Source organism: Euwallacea similis, chromosome 1, assembly GCF_039881205.1.
Source record: "Euwallacea similis isolate ESF13 chromosome 1, ESF131.1, whole genome shotgun sequence".
Lineage (NCBI taxonomy): Eukaryota > Metazoa > Arthropoda > Insecta > Coleoptera > Curculionidae > Euwallacea > Euwallacea similis.
The window spans coordinates 304,593-324,700 of record NC_089609.1 but is presented as its reverse complement, the minus strand read 5'-3'; the positions used below and the strand labels follow the sequence as shown (position 1 = coordinate 324,700).

The following is a 20,108-nucleotide window of genomic DNA, read 5'->3' as shown; positions in this document are numbered from 1 at the left end:
CATATATTATTAAAATAAATTGATTGATGTTCCTCTTCAATTTACGTTGGCTTAAGTACCAACTGAATTCTTTCTAAATTAGGTAGAAGCGTGATGGTGAAAGGGGAGAGTTGATTTTTTGAGTGTTTCTGCACTTACTAGACTTAAACTTTTCTATATGGTGCAAGCGGCAGCTCTTCAAACGCACACCCATTGCAGAAATTAATTTACCCAGTCACGAAAATTTCGTCATTACCATCGGGCGAATGTAATGTAGGACACAAACCCAACACCGTTACTTCTTCGTTAAAATACAGTTGGGAGTTTTATTCAGTCCGCCTTGTGTAGACTAGCAGTAGTATTATCCAAATTAGGTTATATGCAATAATATGCAACTTACGTCCAGTTCTTTCAACTGCCTTAAGGTACGATTTATTGCAGTGGTGTTTTTCCTGGAGTCTCCGCAAAAACTCCCAGTGGGGGCGAGGTAATTTTTTGCCGGCATCGAGATAATTTGAAATCTTTTCTCTGACATTAAGTCGCTTTAATCTTCTCCTTGTTAAATTTTCTCGTATAATTAGGACAAAGGATAATCCGTTTTTCAGCAATAAATAGCAATTCCTCGAATTTGCGCCTTTGCCGCGCTTCCGTTTCTGTTTAAAATGTAAATTAACACTCTTTGATATGGAAAAAGTTTTTCAAAGAGGCCGGGATTCGGAAACGGATCGCTTTTCCACTTTGTTAGGTTTATTAATTACTTCGAAGGGAGATGGAAATCGGGTTTGAACGGAAAAAAATTAGAGGGAAATGGTGAAATTTGTGGTCTACTCGCTACGTGAGTGAGCAGGTTGAACAAATGTTTCGGCCCGCTTGCAAAACTTCCTAAAAAGAAGTCTAGAAATCCCACCGGTGGATCATGGTATTGAACATGTTTAAATGATATATTTTACATAGTTGAATTTCCGAACAAACCCATAAAAAATTACCCCCCTGGCCCCCCGAGTTAGTTCCAGCCCATGTGGCAAAAGATGCCGTTGTCGATGGTTCGGTTACGTTGTCATTACACAATCACTATAGAGCGAACACACAAAAAACAATGTGTAGCAGATGGTTGGGTGCAACCGGGCCTAGGTGCCGGGTAGTTATTATCAGTAGGGGGTGTTCAAAAGACGGGGTGCGTTTGCTCTTTTAGGGGTCGCTTCAAAATCGGCCTTTGAAGTTGAGAAACGTTTGTTGACACAGACCAATGGCTATATTGTTGGCCAAAGATGTATGTCGTAGTTATTCAAAACCATTCATGGTGAAAAATGTCGCAGCAATTTTCCCCAGAAATTCTAAATATTTCGTTAAACTACTTGAGACCCAACCTGGTTCTCATCACACTCATCACTAATTACCAGAAGAGCCAAATTACACCGAGAAACACTATAATTGACCAGTCAATTAGAGCGCCTCATGGCACCCCAATACGGGGTGATCTACATTCATAAAGAGGATATGTGAATAGTCAAAGCGCAATTAGCAATTCCAATGGTTTGTGCGATTGTCAATGTTATTGTAATGCGTAATTTACAATAATCGCACCTTTTTCAATCGCATATATGTGTGTTGCGTAACACTGACCGTAAGCCGAGCTCTCTGGGAGAAACCAGTTTTTGTAAAGAAGGAAGTTGCGTGTATAATAAATTACAATATTAAATATCGTCCAATTAAACTCTACATCACCATCCGCAATTTCTTCATTAGCACAGAAAAACCTATCGAGAACGACGGGCGCTTCCTATATGTTCATGAAGGAATACATAATAATAATAATAATAAAATGCAGGGCAGTGGAATAAACACTATTAATTAACCCAATGGAAAATGTACAAGAAATCCACGTCTTTGTCCATGAACTTTTTTAGTTACAGCTCCCACCGCGCAAGGGCTATTAAATTCGTGGAGTCAATCTGACAAAGCAAATTGCAATTTGTGTTTAACTAACTGCCTACCTCACGACCATAAAGTGTTGTTCTCGTTTTTGTATTTCTTTTATTACGTAATTTAGGGTTTTAGGTACACGTTTAAATGAGTTAATGAAAACTGGATGCAATTTTGAGCATGATAAGACCTCATAGTAATGGTGAAACACACCAACTTCAAAAAACTACGAAACTGAAAATCAAAAAGTGTGGGGCCCAAAAAATTTAACAATGGCCACAATGGTCCTCGGATTCCACGGTCGAAACGGGTCGGTTTCTTGCGCCTGATAATTTATTGGGGCCCCAAAGTCCGACTTTTAAAAAAGGAGTTTAGTTAGTGAAGAGGGCGGCGTACGAAAGAAATTTTACCTGACCCTACAACCGACGGGATAGGATGGATATCTTTTAATAGATTCTAGACGAATGAGGACGATGAACCACGTGGAGCGATATTGTCGTCTGAAGAATATTCTCGCAGCTAACAGTTTCTCGTCAATTTTTATTTTCGCATGAGCGTTATTGATAATTTAAGAGAAAACCGTCAGTGGTACCACAACATTAATAATAATCTATGTCACTCCATCATGGCAAAAACGAAGGCACAAAAACTTGTTTGAACGTGGCATAATTTAAAAGACAATTTACGAAGTGGTTCTAGCGTGCTTAAAGCAATTTGAGCACATCAGCGAAGCTTTAAGGCCGGTTTTTAGTACAGCTACACCACTTCTTTGTTATATCCATGCGGTATTGTACCAACGTTTTAAACGCACACACCATCATTAGGCCCTCAAGGTTCCCAAAAATCATTATTTTCACGTGTGTTTGCTGTTCCTTATGGTTAACACCATTAATTTTTTCAAACGATTTTGCTTTGTAGCCTTGTGAGAACAATCAAGCCAATTGAAGAAACTGACAAAGCAAGGACGACCCTGTGCGAAAAGCAAACACTATTAATGGATACCAAGTGGGAACACAGCGTAAAGCTAATAATTGATTCGTGTCTATTGTTTCAATTGTCGCAGAGTGGTCAATCAATAAAAGGTGCACTTTCACGCAGTGTTTTCTATCAAATTCAACGTCAAATGGGATAGTATTATCTATATCACATATGTAGGTCTTTTTGCTGTTTATGCAGACCTCTCTTCGCGTAAATACTTAGTGCAGGGGTGATTAGCGTGGCCCTTGCACAAGAATTCCACGCTGAGGGCGTCCGATAATGGAAGTGTTGCTCTGTAGAGTTGTAGTTAAAAAGAGCCCTCTAAACTCGAGATTTTTCCTAACACCCCATATTATTACACCTCTCATATGCTAAAATCCTACGTTTTCTCTACTCGGTAGTCTTAATTTATGTACTGAAATCCTTATACATATATCCTTATTTGCCGAGTTGTAACGTAAGGATTAACAAGAACTAGGTTTTCCGTGGGACACTTTGTGTACGTTATTTAATATGATAAATCCATCAATCAGTCTCTATAATACATGGACGAATGGTTTCGATTCGGTAATTAGTACTAGTCCACTAATTTTTTTTCTTGCGCAGCGTTCGATTACCGTAGACCTCCTGATCTCAAGAAGTCGATTTCACATGATTACCATTTCGTGGCTTGATCAAACGCAAAAATGATTGCATCAAGACAAACGAAATAGGCGTTTTGAGAAATGTTTATAACTGGTTTATCGTGGTTCGCGTACCGCTCAGCGAGCGTGAATAGAAAGTGGTTATTTTTTTGTGGATGAACTCAGTCAAAGGATACAGATGTTGCCTGAAATTGGAAAAATTTACCCGATCGATGGTGCGTGAAGGGAATATACGGTTTGCTACAGACGGGAGATTATTTCTGTCGCGCTGCTTTGTATGTTAAAAAAGAGATACATGCACGAAGAGAAAATAAAGTAAACTTGTCTGCCGTTTCAGGTACATACAAGAAAAACGAACGGTGCTGTGTGTGAAGTCAAATTTCTACTCAAATAGACAGTGACTGGAGCATTAATCGACTTAAAAGCACCGAACAAAACTGGTTTTAAACCCCTTGTAAAAACTATAAAGGCGGCCATAAACTCTTACCTTACCTGATTATGGCGTGTCCCGACTCCATAATTTATGCTCCCAGGTTGAAAATAAACTTCTTCGGGCCCCTAAATCATTCGCAGTTAAGAACCCACCCTCTCCACTTCAGATTTTATATCCAGAACTTACGATATTCAAACTATGTAAAAGAGCTATTTCAAGTGAAGAGAGAGCTCCTTGCCTATGATCATGTTTGGAAATGTCTTTCCGGCCACGAAATTGGGGTAAAAAGCAATGCTTTCTCAGTGATTTACGACAAATCGACTCTTCAGAAAACTCTTAAAAATACCCGAAACTTCGTGGTTTAATCACAATACATATCCAAACACCCATTTCTGGTTCGAAATTTGAATTGAACGAAACGTAATTGGCAACTAGGCGTTTGTCAATTATTTGCACCCAAGACGGTTGTTTCATAAAGTCCTATATTCAAACTAATTTTGATCATTGTTGAGCAGCGTTTTCAAATTGTGCGCAATGTATGACCTTTCTCTGGCGTTCCTCACTATTTTTATAATCTTGAATTCTGCTAAAATTTGTGTGACGTGTGTGACGCCACTTTCCGTAATATGATTTGAAGTTACAGATTTTTATAACGAATTCCATAACTCAGAATAACACCTATATGGTGTCGCACGCTAGATTCGTACAGCCCTTCTTGCTGCTGTTATTTTCTCATTCAGCTTAAATGAAATAACGATATGAAACTTACCTCCTAAATCCATTGGCAGGAAATCCAAATCTAAATCCACTTTGTGCTGTGGCGGGCACGGCCACGGGCACCGGCGCACCACCCTGCATCAATGGCGCTATCTGTTGCGGTGCCGTGAACACAAACGCACTCGCGGGCATTCCATTGGGGGGCACTATCGTCTGGAGCACTGGCCCGGGAGGGTTCGGCAACATCGCGCCCGGAATGAGGGGTGGCGGTGGCGGCAGTATTTGAGGAGGCGCCATCGACGCTCCCGTTTGGTTCGGTAACGTGGAGTAAGGGGGTGGTAAATGACTATTCAAGATGTCCGGCAAACGATTATTCGAATCATTTTGGAGTTGAACTGCACCATTGCCGGCTTGGGTACTGCTGTCGTTGGTCGTTCTTGTTTGAGGATGGTTCCTGCGGTTCTGTCTGCGTTCTCTTCGCTCCCTTCTGCGCTGTTCGCGGATGTTTTGAGGTTGAGGTTGAGTTTGAGGGAGAATATCGTCGGTTTGAGCCTCGGTGCTAGTGAAGGTCCTGGTACGCACTATAGAAGTTTGAGAAGGGTTGTTGATCTGAGCTGTGGTGGTGATCAAACGCCCAGCTTGATGAGGAGGTACTTCAGTAGCGAAAACACTTTGAACACTAACGACACTCTTGACTGTATTGGTGATGGGTGTTGAAGCTATCGGAGGCAATAAACTCGCTCCAGATTGGTCTGTAGGTACGCCACACGAGCCCCTAATACTCCCAAATGAGTTGGCAGGATTGACATTGTGCACAGTCACCCCATGCGAACCACTATCAATGTTGATTTGCTGGGCATTATTGCCCATTAGAGGCAGTACCTGCACATTGGACACGCTATTTCCTTGACCGTTATTCGTCAGAGTATTAAGACAATGGATGGTAGGTACAGAACTTACTACGTTGACTGGTACTGCCCTATAAAAGTTTACATTTACATTGCTGATATTCCCATTATTTGGTGGTACTGATATATTATTTGTGGCTACTCTAATGCTGTTATTTAATGTAGTGTGAGGTGGTACCGGTTTCACCCTCACACTTCCGCTACTCGCAGTTACATCATACTTGGAAATCAACGCCATGGATTTAGGAACGCTGCTGCTCCGAAAGTGGTTGATCAATTGCAAATTGTGTTGGTCTATCTGCGAGTTGGCACCAGTGCTGATCTGAGGGTTTTGGTGTGGCACATTGTTATTTACGAGGGGATACCTCGTCAACAACTGCTGCGAGGGTTCCGAAACGTTCCGAAAATGCTGCGGATACCCGCCATTCTGCGACCTAGTTAGGGCATTCTGAAAGTTCGCACTGGTACCACCGCAAGGCACCGAGGTGTACCGTGCACGGCTGGACGGCAATCCGACGATGTTGGCCGCATTTAGCGACGAATCGACCGATTTCAACCCATTTTCACTAACGCTGCTCGTCAATAGCACATTCGGGGTACCGCTCACACTTCCGGAACCACCTTGCATACTCGATTCACCCGAAAACTCCCCAAAGCATGACGTCGCAGACTCCGTCAAGCCGTACTCAGCCGCTGAAAGTGAACTGGCTATCGACGGCAGCCGAACAAATGCACCAGGCAATGTGCCGTCACGTGAGTGAAAAGGCGGTACCGATTGGCCGTGAGGTTCTTGTCGGTTCAGGTTAATAACATCTGAATGTAGGTCTCTACGTTGGGACTGCGGTGGTGGAACCACCGCGATGCATTGAGGAAAAGTGGAAGATGGTACGCTCTTCTTTGTGTTCGATGGGCTGAAGGCGGCGTTGTCGGATGCCTCCTCAAGGTCGAGGCTGCACGGTGAGGCCGAAGGTGTGTACGAGCTGAAATACAGGGAGTACCGGTAAATACGTGGCAACATTCAGTTTTAGTATTATTTTTGAGGAAGTAATGTTATAATTTGAAATTGTAATATTGACAAGTTTCGCAATAAAACGTAGTATTGATGTTACTTGATGGAGTGATGCGATTGTGAATAATGCAGAATTTGAAACGCCAGACAATCAGAGTTTCCATTATCTGGAAAATGTCTTCTCCAAGCAGATATGAATTAGAAATTTAAATTCAGAATGGATTTCGCATTTAGCGGTGTGGAAATCGGCGGATGTCTTACACTTATATTGTGCCTGCAAATTTTGATAGGAAAGGTCCACATTCTAGTGACGCGATTAACGTGGTCAAATAGTAATAAGATGGGGTGTTTTTGATAATATCAATGGTGACTTACCATGTTGAATAATTGCTGGACTCATAATCCCAGCCTTTATTTCCATTACACACGATACCATATTCGTTATTGTTCTGGTTTTGGTACTCGTAGGGCTGCCACAGCAGAGAACTTAAGGCTTCTTCGACATTCTGATGAAAACTGTTCCGATTTTTCGGTTTTTCTTGATAACAATTATTGTCCAGGTAGTTCTCAGTTTGTTTAACGGTTTTGTCTGCAGATGTCGTGGACTGTTTTAAGTTATTATCTAAAAATAAACCAAAAAAGGGGGCAATAAGTGCCGACTCCCCATGGCACTATAAATGAAACGAGAAAATTATATATGAATGTACCTACATCCAGGAGAATCAGGCGAGTTAAAACCCACTTGAATATTTCATATATTTAATTAAAAATTCGAGTTTGAAAGACTTAAAGCAAACCAGTCTACTTCTAGATTGCCCAATTAATTTTTCCGCATTTATTATTTGAAAATTAAACTCACCGATCGCGGTTTTTGAGGCACTTATATTAGAGTGTTCCAGCAGATTAACATTCAAAGTCTTGAAACTACTCCTCGGTTCAGGTACCGAGGCCTTTTTCAGGCATAGAATTTTAGGAAAACTATGTTTAAGCAGATTTTTATCCAGTTTGGAAGCCTTTTCCACCTCGATTACATTGTTTTTGTTCACATCTTGCATCAGTTTCGTGTTGTCTTCGGATAGTTCGCAAAATCTGGAATTTCGTGCGAGTTTAGGATGTTTTTACTTATCGTGTGATGAACCATCTTACGCAATAAACTGATCCTGCCTTCCTCCATTAATGAAAGGATTGCTGGGCGCTGTTTTAGTGGCCACATATGAGAACCTGCAGTTCTTCCTCTGATGGGGAGGTTCCAATGACCTTCCTTTGTCGCCTTGGGGCGATAACGGTCCCGCCATTTATCCTGATTCCCTTCTTATCTGAAACCAATTAAGAAAAATCTGTATTAAATTTTTGGAGTGATGGCAAGATTTAGCTGTGATCAAAAGTAAATCCACGGGAGCGTCTGAAAGTTGAATTTTAAAGAAAAATCCTCTTTATAATTATGAAATTTCCCAAATGAATTCTCTCGAGGTAGGCAAGTTTGAACTAAACTGCAAATTTCAACAACGGGCTTAAAATGTGTATGCCTGGTGTAATGGAAAAAGAGTTTTGAAGCAAATCTGGAATGAAATCACCACATCAACCACAAAGCTGCGGCATTTTATTAGTGAAAACGTTCTATCTCTGAAAATGGCGCTTATTTCAAATGCGGTCCTCGTCCTCACGATTTAGTGGGAATAAAATTTGCCGGCCCGTTTCTTTGTTACATGTACGCTGGATCTAACAGACAAATGGTCCAGTGGCGCTCACCAATGTTTTACATTTGACCTAAACTAACTAAGTTAGTTACGCCCCACAGTAAAAGATCTTTTAATGGGGACCCTCCCCGTAACAAAACGCAAACTTTCCGGCTCTTCAGGGGCCCAGGTGCGTAATTTGAACCGAAAGGGTTTATGGATGAATTATGGATTCAAACCTCCACCTTTACCCAGTGCAAGGATATTAATTGCCAAATGGATTTCTTACTTGTTCTCGTTCTGGCAAATTAACTCGCCATTGTTGTCTGTTCGCCAGGCAAGTTTAACTCCATTATAACCCCGGTTGATGGAAGAGCGGCGGCATTCTCCTGTACGTCGCATTATCCCGAATGTTTTCGCAATGGAAAGACAATGGACCCATTGTTGGCAACTTCCTTTCCGAACACAATGGAAATGTGACATCATAATATTTGTAGCTTGTTGCCTGCAAGGGGCCCCATTTATTTGTGCCTTGTCGACAAGTGGAGAGGAGGGATTCCTTCCTGTACGTGTGTTTAGGGAGAATTGTGCAATTTCGTTTATTCTCACTGTGAGGAGGCAAGATCTTAATCTAACGGGGACAGATCGTTCGGGCAATCGCCTCCGGCCCCGGAATATTCTTTTTTCTTATCTTTATTAAGTTGAACGCAACGAGGCCCTTTCCGGGCCCCAAGTAATCAGCGGAAATTTTCTCCAAGTGCGTTTGCTTTATTTTGATGGCTGCGACTTAATCAAGGAGAAGCTGTTTTTGAAATCGTTTTCTTTTCGAATTTCTCTTCACAATGCCGCAATCATCAAAACGTAATGTCTTCCGCTCAAATACTGACGTCAATACACAGTAAGACAAAGTGCATGACGAGATGATATATAATTCAGTCCCTAAAAGGGCTCGCACGAGCGAAGCCGACATAGGGGTAGATTATTAGATCTGGCATGGAATTGGCGTATAAGGATTCCGGGTGAGATTTCGGGATTAAGTTGTCTATACGACTGTACGTTTTGTTTGACGTTGATGCACAACTTATGGAAAATTGCAGTAAGAGCTTTCTAAATTTCGCCCCAAATTCTTTGGCATCCTGTTTTGTAAACTTCCCCGATAATCCATTGATGTTTGGTACGTTTTTCAATTATCAAATCCCGAGGGCTCGACGGTTTTCCTCGTCGTTTTGGCGTTAATTTTCTCGTTCCCGGATTTCCATTGTGTCGCAGGGCTATTTTACGATACGCACGAGTCGCTTTAAGTTGCTTCAGGGGAATAATCAAGATTTACTCCCCAAGTCTTTTAAGGACAATTTTATAAAACTCTGTCTTAGAGAAGTTTGACGATGAGCTCTGTAAGCCTGCAGAGATCGCATTGTAATATCTTTCAGTTTTTCGCGATTTTGACAAAGACTCTAATGAAAGCGCCCCAAACAGCATTTCCATTGCTCCAGGGCCTCGATTCAAGTATACGGGCGCAATATAGGATCAGTCGTTAAATACGTAAAAATCTGTAGTTGCGATCCAGTAAATCCGCAGAACAAGCTGGATTGGGAAAAAAGATAATAATTGCAATAATTGATAACTCCGGCAATTTTGCAGCCGCAATGCCAAATTCTCCACGCATGTAACTCTGGTTCTCTGCTCATTAAGTTCCTTCAAGATCCCCATATGGACGTATCATTAAATGAACAAAAGGAGTCTGCTGGTGGAAGAGGGAGAGATAAAAACGAGGATCCATTAAAATGCTGATCAGGTCCGCAATTGACCGAGCAATTTGAATAAAACACATCGAGCCTGTGTGTCACGTGACGGCTTTATTAGCGATGCTACACGCAGATGGTTTATGTAGGCCATTACGAAACAAAACCTTTTTGTGTCATTTGTCGGTGGCAGGATAATATCTTGCCAGCGTCGGGGGCATGAGAAACACAATCACGTAGTTTTCTTGACGAAATTGCGAAAGAAATTCTGTTTTAATCAAGTGTCATACAGTCCATTACAAAGGAATTGCCAGTAAATTCCTCTGAAAATCTAAGCTGCCCCGGTGATTAACCAAAGCCCTCAGTTTCGGCTTACTATCGCAAACTTTGGCAAAGTTTTCGGGTTCGCTTCAGCTTGCTAGTGATAATAATTGAAAGCTGATATCGACAATATATTACCCCCGAAGTCTTACCTCCGTTTCGGAAAAATTTTCGTTTTTCTCGTAATTTGATAAATAACACTATTTCGTTTAAAAGGAACTTTTGAAAGAGCTGTTCCTTAAATAAAATCCTGCCAGAGAAAAGTTATGGAAACTAACATGGCCATTAGTGGGGATTGCTATCGAGGTTTGATATTTTTGTTCGGTGCCGTTTCAAAGTCGTTTAGATAAGTGCTAGTCGCTGCAAACATTACTTAAGTTATACGTCTTGTTATCTGGGAGAAATCAAAGGTAAAGTTTTCGTGGCGAATGAAACTGCTTCCCTGGATAAACTTTAAGTATAGATGACAGAAATTTCCCCCCTTATTCACATACTTATCAGATTTTTTTAGGGCGAAGTCCCCTAACACTCCGCACTCGCCGCAGGTGCTGTTTTCACAGAATTCCGTCCATTTCAGTTGATCCTAGAACATTAGAAGCCCCACTAATGACACAATTGCCGGAGCTCTTATCTAGTGCTCAATCTTAATTGCTGACAGTTTATTTTGGGAAATTCCTGCCTTTTCTCGCTTTGGATGATCCGGAAGCACGATAAGGTTGGGAGAGGTGGTAATACCCGGAAAAGGAGGAATATTTTTACGAGGGTTTCATGTGTAATTTCCTATATTACTTACAGAATAAAATGGGATTTTACAGCATTGTGACCATATTGTCGAGAAGCAATGTGGTCACAATTTCACATATTTTTATACTTCATAAGGAACAATTCCATCGTGCAAATTCGTTATTTAAAGGCTCTTAACTGGTGGTCTACTCGGATGATCTCGATTTTTCAAATAGGACACCCTCTATATTACAGACTTTTTAATGATTACCCTTTATAAACGATTTGCGAGACCATGCACGCCTTCCACACGTTTGCTAGCATTTATTGCCCTTCCGTATTACCAAGGAAACGTCCAATTTCCTTGATATACGGTAAAATCCAATTTATACAAATCCCACTGCATTTAAACTACCTCCAAACCTTTCCTGTATCCATTGACACATCGACGTTTAATTATTCGGGACTGTGAGGACACAAATTGGGGCCATTATTCCTGCCCTCCAACCCTAATGAATGCCGTTGTAGTCGGCAAGAAAACGAGATCCGAATTCCGGGAACGTCCCGAGTGCCTTGACAACACTGCAGGAGCGATCACTATGGGGCTCCAATTAATCACTTCCGGTAATTACTTGAGATGTAAACAAGCCTTGGAATGTCACCTTGTTAGTCGCGAAGCGCCGTGATTTACTTTTAAGGCTCTTCAACAATTTTTCCTAAACATGGAACTATACCAAAATTATTTCAAAACCCACATGAAATATGCCTATCTGCTCTGCGGCATTAAATATTCAAAACTCATGAAGTTAATGCATCCAAATGTTGGCTTATCGAGGTCAGGTATTTCGTTCTCCAAAGCGGGGGTTGAAATGTTAAACATTTCGGCTTTCCCAGGAAAACTCCACCGAAAACTTTTAAATAATTGCAGTTTTAGTTCTAGTTCGGGACGGCGTTTCGCCCTTAAATAATTGTCCCACCACTTTTGGGGACAGTTGCGAATTTATTTATCCCTGCCACTTAATTTTCCCCGGGGGAATTTGCCCGCGTGAAGTTGGCGGATGGTAAAAGTTTATGGGAAAATAGCATTTTTCCATTTTCATGCAAAATGTGTATTTTCCTAATACACCTGCATTTGTCAGATGCAAAATACCTTCATTGTTCTGTATAGCTTCTTTATTGCTCTTCAGCTTATCTCTTACCACTAAATCACGTATAACACCCAAATTCGTGAAAACTTATGGTCGAACTGGCGGATTCTTACATGTTTTATGGATAAATTGCGCCAGCGGGATTTGGCAATGTAGAGACTCCACACTCTCCAAATTCTCTCTTGAGAATTCGGCTTGTTTCGTGTAGTGAAGGGATAATCCACCTATTTTAAGAATCGAGTTGCTCGAAATCGAAATATAGTCAATTGATTTTTCTAAGTTTGTCAACTGAAACTCTTACTTCGCACAACTGCGCGGATAGACTTATAACTCAAGTCATCGTTAAAATGCTACATTGCATTTAACGATTCTTCTCCGATGCATGCCCTTGAAGGAAAAGAGGACATAACATACGTGTCAACTGCGTTCAGCGCCATTTTTACTATTTGGGCTAGTAAGATTTAATGCCATGGCGTTTTTCTTATACGATGCAGGGTAGGTAGCACTAGACGCAATTGGACGATATCGACACAGCGATGGCAAATGATAATTTTAACAATGTAAACAGCGATTTTTCTTGTACTGTACATGACGAGACCTATTACTATATTTTACGTTGGAATGTTCAAGTAAAAAAATCAGCTAAAGTGTTGGTGTTGTGTTAGCTGGGCAATAAAAAAATTAATATAGCAACACGTATCCTCGCAGAAAACTCTCCTAATGGAAATATCAAATTACATCGTCCTTTCCACAAAGGCGCTTTTAACGTCTTTCATTTGAGCCGGTTTGCTCTTTATTATTTTCCCTCCTGCTTTGTTGGAAACAGTTTGCTGTCCTGGGTTAAATAGGTTAGTAATTTAATTCCCAATGTTTGAGCTGCTGCTCTATTATGCTTTCACTGTAAAAATTTTTATATATTTTTTTTGCGAGAGATGAGCTTTTATATAAATAATGGAGTCTAGGGGCTTATGGAAGTACCTCGGGGAACGATTAGTTAGATAATCGCAAGATGGATGGAGGCATTATGTTTTAGTTGTAGTTGGAGTTTAATTCAAAACTCGAAAAGTCCTAAATGTCTTTGAAATTTGGAGGAAAGACACACAAATAATAATGCTAAATAATAATGAAGTAGATTTTTCATGCATTTATTTTTCAAGATTTCTTGTATTTCCCCAGATGCATTATGCATGTAGATACATTTTATTATATCGACACCATCAATAATGCTTGCTCATATTCCAATTTAACCAATATTATCTATTTCAAAGGCCATTGAAACATGAAATATCGCTCTAGCAAAATCGCGCCCTAAAAAGTGAGTTTCGAATTTTTAGTCTCTAAAAACCTGTCAAATTTAATTAATTAATGAATGAATACCGACTGAATAAGCTGTAACGGTTATTGGAGCGCAATTTGTGACGGGAATTTTAGGAAGGCACGCTATAGACAAACGTTAATTGGATTGTTCAATTTATAATCGGGTAATGATACCGGCCCGGATGACGTTTCATTAAATCGGGTTAGTGATAAATATTACCACTGTGGTGAAGGTGCGGACCAAATTTTCATTGCAAACTCGTGGTCAAATGGTGAAGGTGTGAGGAAAGGGAATATTTTTCCGGCCGCCCATATGAACTAAACATATCGATAACGCAAAATCCCTGACAAAACGGTGAAGACAAAGTATAGACTGGCGAATTAAATGTTCCTGGTCTATTTCGCCTGAGTTTGCAAATATCAGCATAATTTCCGATGTTGTTGCAAACTGCTATAAGCTAAAACATCAGTTGTCGTTCGCTTTTGCATATGTGCTAACGATTTGACAATAATTAGTTAAACAGATCCCCTGGTATATTGATTTACGGTAACGATTGGAGCTCTGTAAACAAACTATTCCAGTTTGAATTAATGGCGCCGGGACCGAAACAATGGCGGTCAGCTCATATTTATGACCGAGCCAGCTCCAAATTCCGGCCAATTTTCATACAAGAGTTAGCAAATTATGAATTGTATGTGCGTGTTTTGGGTTTATTCATTTGTCATATAAAATATTCTCTGCGTTAATTATAATACCTCATGCAACTCTGTAGAGACGTCGAGGGGTCCTTGGGCTAATTCAATGTTAACATCAGCAAGAAGTTGTTGCTTTTAAGCTAATTAGAGGTTACATGTTACACCTAACAGGGTCTTGAACTTTGCCTGTCATGATCAATAGTTTAGGTATCAACTCGTGTATCCATTATAAACACTAAAGTGCATTAATTAAGGAATTCTATCCAAATTTCTCATCCCGCTATTTGATACCTTTAAACTGTTCAGTGGCGGTATAATAAGTCCGAAAAAAATGGGCATAAAAGCGCTGCTTTCAGCAAAACGCCATCAAATTTTACAAGAAAAACGCTCGCTGTAATCCTGTAATAAAGCCCGTGTAAGCACTACCTTTTACCTTTATTAAGTTATTTGTCTTTTGGGGGGTGCCCTTCGTGTTCTGCCGTATTCAGCCCTTCGAGGCATAAAATATTCACGGCGACCCAATAAAAAGGTAAGGGAAGGTCTGATTCGGGTTAAGTGCTAAATAATGGAACATGAGAATAGAGATGGTATGGAATATTTTTTGTTTAAAACTCCCAACCTACATCGACCTAAATTAAGACCAATATTGCAGTGGGGCGCAGAAAAAGGGTGTTCCCTTCAATTTAAAAGACTTTACGAGTTGAAAGGAAACATGTTGGGACTATAAAATAATGGCCAGTTTTTGTCCTGTTATTTTGGCATTTGAATTGTTGCTCTATCCGGATTAGCGTTCACACAGGATATTAACCGAGAGCTATTAAAACCAGCTTAGCCGTAGCTCGTTTGTAACTTGACTTGCTAATGCCCTTAATTTGTAACCTTTTTGTAAACTTGCCCCGCGTATGGAAATAATATATTCGAATTTTATGCACCTGGCTGCAAGTCCATTAAACTTTCGCAATTTATTACAACACGAGATCCCATAGTTTTCCAGAGATATCGGGGAGGGGAATTTAAACAAAAACTTTTCAATTTGCATCGCTCCTGGATGTATCCCCTTTCCACCGGATTATAATTGAGTAATTTCCATGAAAATGGGGGACAAGCAAACATCAGTTCGTTGTCTCTCACAGGGAGGTTAAATCCCATTCGATGCCCTCGGGAATGATGAGGTATAGGTATGAAATTTGTACGAGTCAAGTCGTAAATTATACATGCGGTCCCTTGCATCTGGAACACAAAGAGAGAGACTGAGAGGACGAGATAGACCTGGAATATTTTTCTCAGGAATTTCCATAGGCAAAGATACAGCTCACTTTAACCACTGTGGCACACCTTGAAAGGAAACTCGAACTAATCGCATGTACTTGACAAATTCGTCCTTCTGCTTTACACCAGACGTAATAAATCGCTTTGAAAAGCTTACGGGAGTCAAAGGTGATGTGGCTTCCCTCGACAGTATGATCTATTACTCACTGACAATGATAAATACCAGCTCTTAATTTGTGCTAAAATTCACTTATTTGAGCGAAAATTCAACAGGCTGAAACAATGCTTCAGGTTAGGGGGTCAGATATGATCTCATTAAGAAATACCCTGACTAATGTTTGAAGATTAAATTCGTCATCTCGTCTGTAAACAAGCATTCACGGAACATCGGAAGACCAAAAGGCACGGAATAACGTCGCTTGGCGTCGATCGGTGGAAGGAGTCTTATAGGGGTGATCATTCTGGTCGCCCCATAAGACCATTTAGGTACTAACAAATGCCTAATGCGACGTTGCCGTTTTACCAATCTAGTTTAAGCTAAGTTATTATGAGTGGACCAATAACTTCGTTAATCTTGGCCGAACAAAAATATTCATATTTGGAAAAAATTATATTTTTTTAACCCCTCTCTTTTCGAGTAATGTTGCGTTGTTAGTTAAATCCTATTATAGTTTCCACGGTATTTCTAGGAATTGTCTCTTCTACGATTTGACTCATCGTTCATGACTTCATGGAGAGTTCATTATAATGTGAATTCTTTCGTTTCACATCAGTTTTCATTCATAGAAGCGACATTTCCGATTTACTTGCTTATTTCCCAACTTTAACCTTTACTACTCGTTATTACATCAAAACTAAATTAAGGTGATCGATCTTGGGTGGTCGTAAATTTTACCCACTCTCCTCTATTCCGTTATTAAACTCATTTTTCATATTGAAGGTAAGTAGACAGGAAAATTAAATAAAAGTGCTCTCAAGGTTTACCCGCTCGCAAAAGCACATAAATTAAGGAAATTTCATACACTCAGTGCCAAGTCGACCACGCAAAGATGCATCGCTTCAATATCGCGGTTGTTTCTGGAAAATACTGGAATAGCGGGATATTACCAAGAAGGTTTGTTTGTCTTCCTCGGTGACGTTATATCACAACTTTGAAAATTCCTATACGACACTTAAGGCTTTTGTTTGCCATGTATTAATCTGAGCAATTAGTTAAATGTCAGCAACGCTCCTGGGAGACCAACCGGTCTAAAGTAGAAGACCACCTGCTCCCTCCAAGACCCATTAACCAAGCTGTTAAATGACGCGCAAAAGGCCATCATTAGTCTTTTGCCTTCCCATTAAATCTGCTTCAATCTTTTTGCTGATTTCCCTCCTTCTCGCCGATGATTATGAGTAGAACAGTTATCATAATCTTCCATGTATTTTCCAAAAGTTAAAGCGCAGGCAAAAGTTGTCGAGTTCTTAGAAAGGAAATCGCATTAAAATTCCTGTGCTGCCGCAGTTCGCAGCCTTTAAATCAAACTTGCCACATGGAAAATGGAAAAGCATGGAAAGGCTGCCTGTGCGATGATTTATTTTTTCGCGACCGGCTGATGCGACTTTTAAACTCATAATTTTGATTTCGGTCTACCTCGATGGTTTTCCTTGGCTTCCTTCGGGGCAATAAATAATAATATTTTTTCGCTACTAGCTTTAAAATACACTATTCCTGGGGGGTGTTGAATGACTATGGACTACATTTTTTCGTCTTTTTTCACGACATGACGAGGCAACCTAGTGGACCTTAATGTCGTGGTAATCTTCATTGTTATTTGTTACAGTTGCCGTGGAAATGAATGTCGAATGAAACGTCGCCGTTGATGTTTCATTTGACATTCAAAGACGTGTTGTCTTTTTGTGTTTTTTTTAAAATTTATTTTATGGGTTAATTTGAAGGGAATAAGAGAAAACCCAATTTAAACGAATCAAAACCAAGGTCTATTTATGATTTCCCTAATTATAACGTTAGCATTCATAACAATTCATTGCCGCAAAGCTCCTTTATATCACATGAAATTGTAGGCAACCATAAATACACGTAACACATAGGAAGTATGCACTAATTGGAAATTTCATAGTAAAACGAGGTTCAATTTGTGTAAATATTGCTTTTTATTCCTATATATGTACATATGTTTCTGCTCACGCTACTGACATCGACTCCGCTAATACAGTACTCACCTTAATAAGCCTATTAAGTACGCAAGAGATTTAAGAATGTTTAGGCAAAACAAACATGTGCAAAACGAAAGGAAGGAAAGCAATTTCACTCTATCAGACTTGGAAAACGTTTACTTAGTTAATTTAGTCTTCTTGCCTGATGCTTACACCTTGAAATTAGCTGCTTCTATTTACAGGAAAAGAGCATTTTGATGTTTGCACATTACGCGATTATTAATGCCCTTGTGACAAGATCGTAAAACACAGATTTTTTTAAAAACTCCATTCCTTCATCGTCCTGATGTTTTAATGCAAAAGAAAGTTATAAACGGATTTATTTCCAGCTCATTTGTTCCAATCGGCGAGTTTTATTGGAAAGCCATACGTGAAGCTAAATGGATTCAGGTTAAGTGCATTTTAGAATTCCTGACAGTAAATAAAAGTCCAGATACTTAACACAAGGGAAAATGTTAACTATCGATTTTTCTCTCTGCTCTCCCGTGCAGATCGGTCAACACATTTTTCAGTACTTTATGACTTAGCCGTGATTATGATTAATTGACCAAACATTAGCGGTCTCATTACTGCGAGATTCCCTCTAATTGAGATTAATCATCGCAAACTTTTGGCCTTTATGATGAATTGCCAATTGTATTGTAGGGTTTTTTTAAATTAATCATCATATTCGGTCATTCGAACTAACAGGAGTTCATCAGTGAACTAACTCGAAACGTCACTCTGAATGCAATAAATTAATTTCTGTAATCGATCTTATAGCAGTCGCAGAGGGGCATTTAATCTCAGTTGAAAGGGCTTCCGTCCAGGTCAGGGTCGATAATGGAGCAGCCAATTTGGGAGTTTACACGAAAAATGGCAACCATGCGACATTCTTTTGTTACTTGCCATGTTGGCTTTAAATATACCGTTTCAGTTAAGTAACGTTAAGTTGCCAGGTGTTGGAAGTCAGGCAGTGCTACTAGACTGTAGCAATTGTTGATAAGTTCTATGGAAATTTAGTTTTGTGGAAAAAAAAATGTTTCAAGTTCAGTTAATAAAATAAATAAAGTAATACTGAAAATTTAAATATCTGCACATGTACAATTTTTCATTTATGTACATTGAAAGGAAATTTAGCATATGAACTGGATACGTAACGCGATTTATTCCTGCCAATCTATTTACTTTTTATTATTTATTCATGAAATAGCTAATACCTGGGAAATATGGGAGATAAAATATTATACAAAATTCTCTCAAACGTACTCGTAATTAAACCTACACAAACAATAACAGCAAGCAATAAATATAAGCTAAAATGCAACTTGCAGTCTAGATGTATTTGGCAAACTACTCTCGAAATCCGTCCTTTAACTAAATGGGAGTACGTATTTACATTTCGCGTTATATAAACAGAGGAAAAGGTCTGAATTATTTTCCTAATTTGTTTCATGAGCGTGTCACTTGAGAGTTTTATTTTCGATTCCTATCACTCAACGAAATAGCCATTTTCTCAACTAAATACACCCATTAAAACTTTTATATCAGAGTTATTAATTTTGAAATAAGAGCTGGAAAACGAACAAGTTCATTAAGAAACTTTTGCCCAACTATAATACCGTGCGAAATAAGGGCCAATTAATCAAGTTTTATACGTTTTTTAAACACGCAGTAAGGTTCCCCCGATTGTGAGGCTTTCTATGGTTTGGTCTTGGTATATAAAAGTTTGAACAGGCACGTATGTCGTTAGTTGTTATATAACTTGTTGAACATAGTTGGAAGTAATCGAGTCGTTTACTTTGGGATGGAGTTTCGATTGGAGTAGAATTTGTTTTGATTGCGAAAGGCGGATATGTGAAGTTCGCAATTTGCTGGGAATTTTAGGGGCGATTTCCGAGAAAAGAGAGATAAAAATTTATGTTCACCATATTGGCACAATTCTCATAGTATTGTCCGTTTTGTTTCGACCCAGTGCAATGGAACAGGCCGGCCGCTAATACACTTGACGTCATGCAAAATGCGCTTCCATACTTCGTGACGTGAGCTCTTTCACTAATATTAGAAAAGTATTTTTAAATTTCACAACTAATACTAGCATTACGTCATCGAATATGCGCGCATAAATTTGGAAACAACTTATTACTGATTTATATTTCACTAAACGAAATCTTGTTTATTGCCAGCTGCAATCTAAAGGCAGAAGCGGATCTAGGAGCAAACGGACCCCAATGCGACCCATCTTTATGCGGGTCTCATGACTCGCGATATGAAAATGCTCGGTTATGTGTCTCCCATCGTTTGCAGCACTCAATATGCAGTAGACAGTTAAGGCATTGGCATGCTTACATAGTTACTTCAATAGAGCCCGGTACGCAGTTCTTTCACTGTAGCACTTATATGTTCTGTGTTGGTTTTCAAGTAAAACT

At 39.7% G+C, this 20,108-nt stretch overlaps 2 protein-coding genes across 2 annotated transcripts in view; one reads left to right on the top strand and one right to left on the bottom strand.

Annotated features, from left to right (window-relative positions):
• The window catches only part of LOC136410225 (uncharacterized), a 28,680-nt gene extending 20,779 nt beyond the window's left edge, over nucleotides 1–7,901 (bottom strand). Inside the window, exons 1-4 of the mRNA XM_066392280.1 lie at nucleotides 7,738–7,901; nucleotides 7,451–7,680; nucleotides 6,967–7,213; nucleotides 4,727–6,562 (exon numbers count right to left, since the gene is read on the bottom strand). Coding sequence (XP_066248377.1) covers nucleotides 4,727–6,562; nucleotides 6,967–7,213; nucleotides 7,451–7,680; nucleotides 7,738–7,886 — 2,462 coding nt within the window. The 5' untranslated portion in view covers nucleotides 7,887–7,901. The remainder of the gene's footprint in view (nucleotides 1–4,726; nucleotides 6,563–6,966; nucleotides 7,214–7,450; nucleotides 7,681–7,737) is intronic.
• Nucleotides 1–16,662, top strand: part of LOC136410268 (zinc finger HIT domain-containing protein 3) — a 45,019-nt gene extending 28,357 nt beyond the window's left edge. The window contains exon 5 of the mRNA XM_066392349.1: nucleotides 16,653–16,662. The gene's annotated coding sequence lies outside the window, so the exon portion shown is untranslated. The remainder of the gene's footprint in view (nucleotides 1–16,652) is intronic.
• Nucleotides 16,663–20,108: the final 3,446 nt, after the last annotated feature.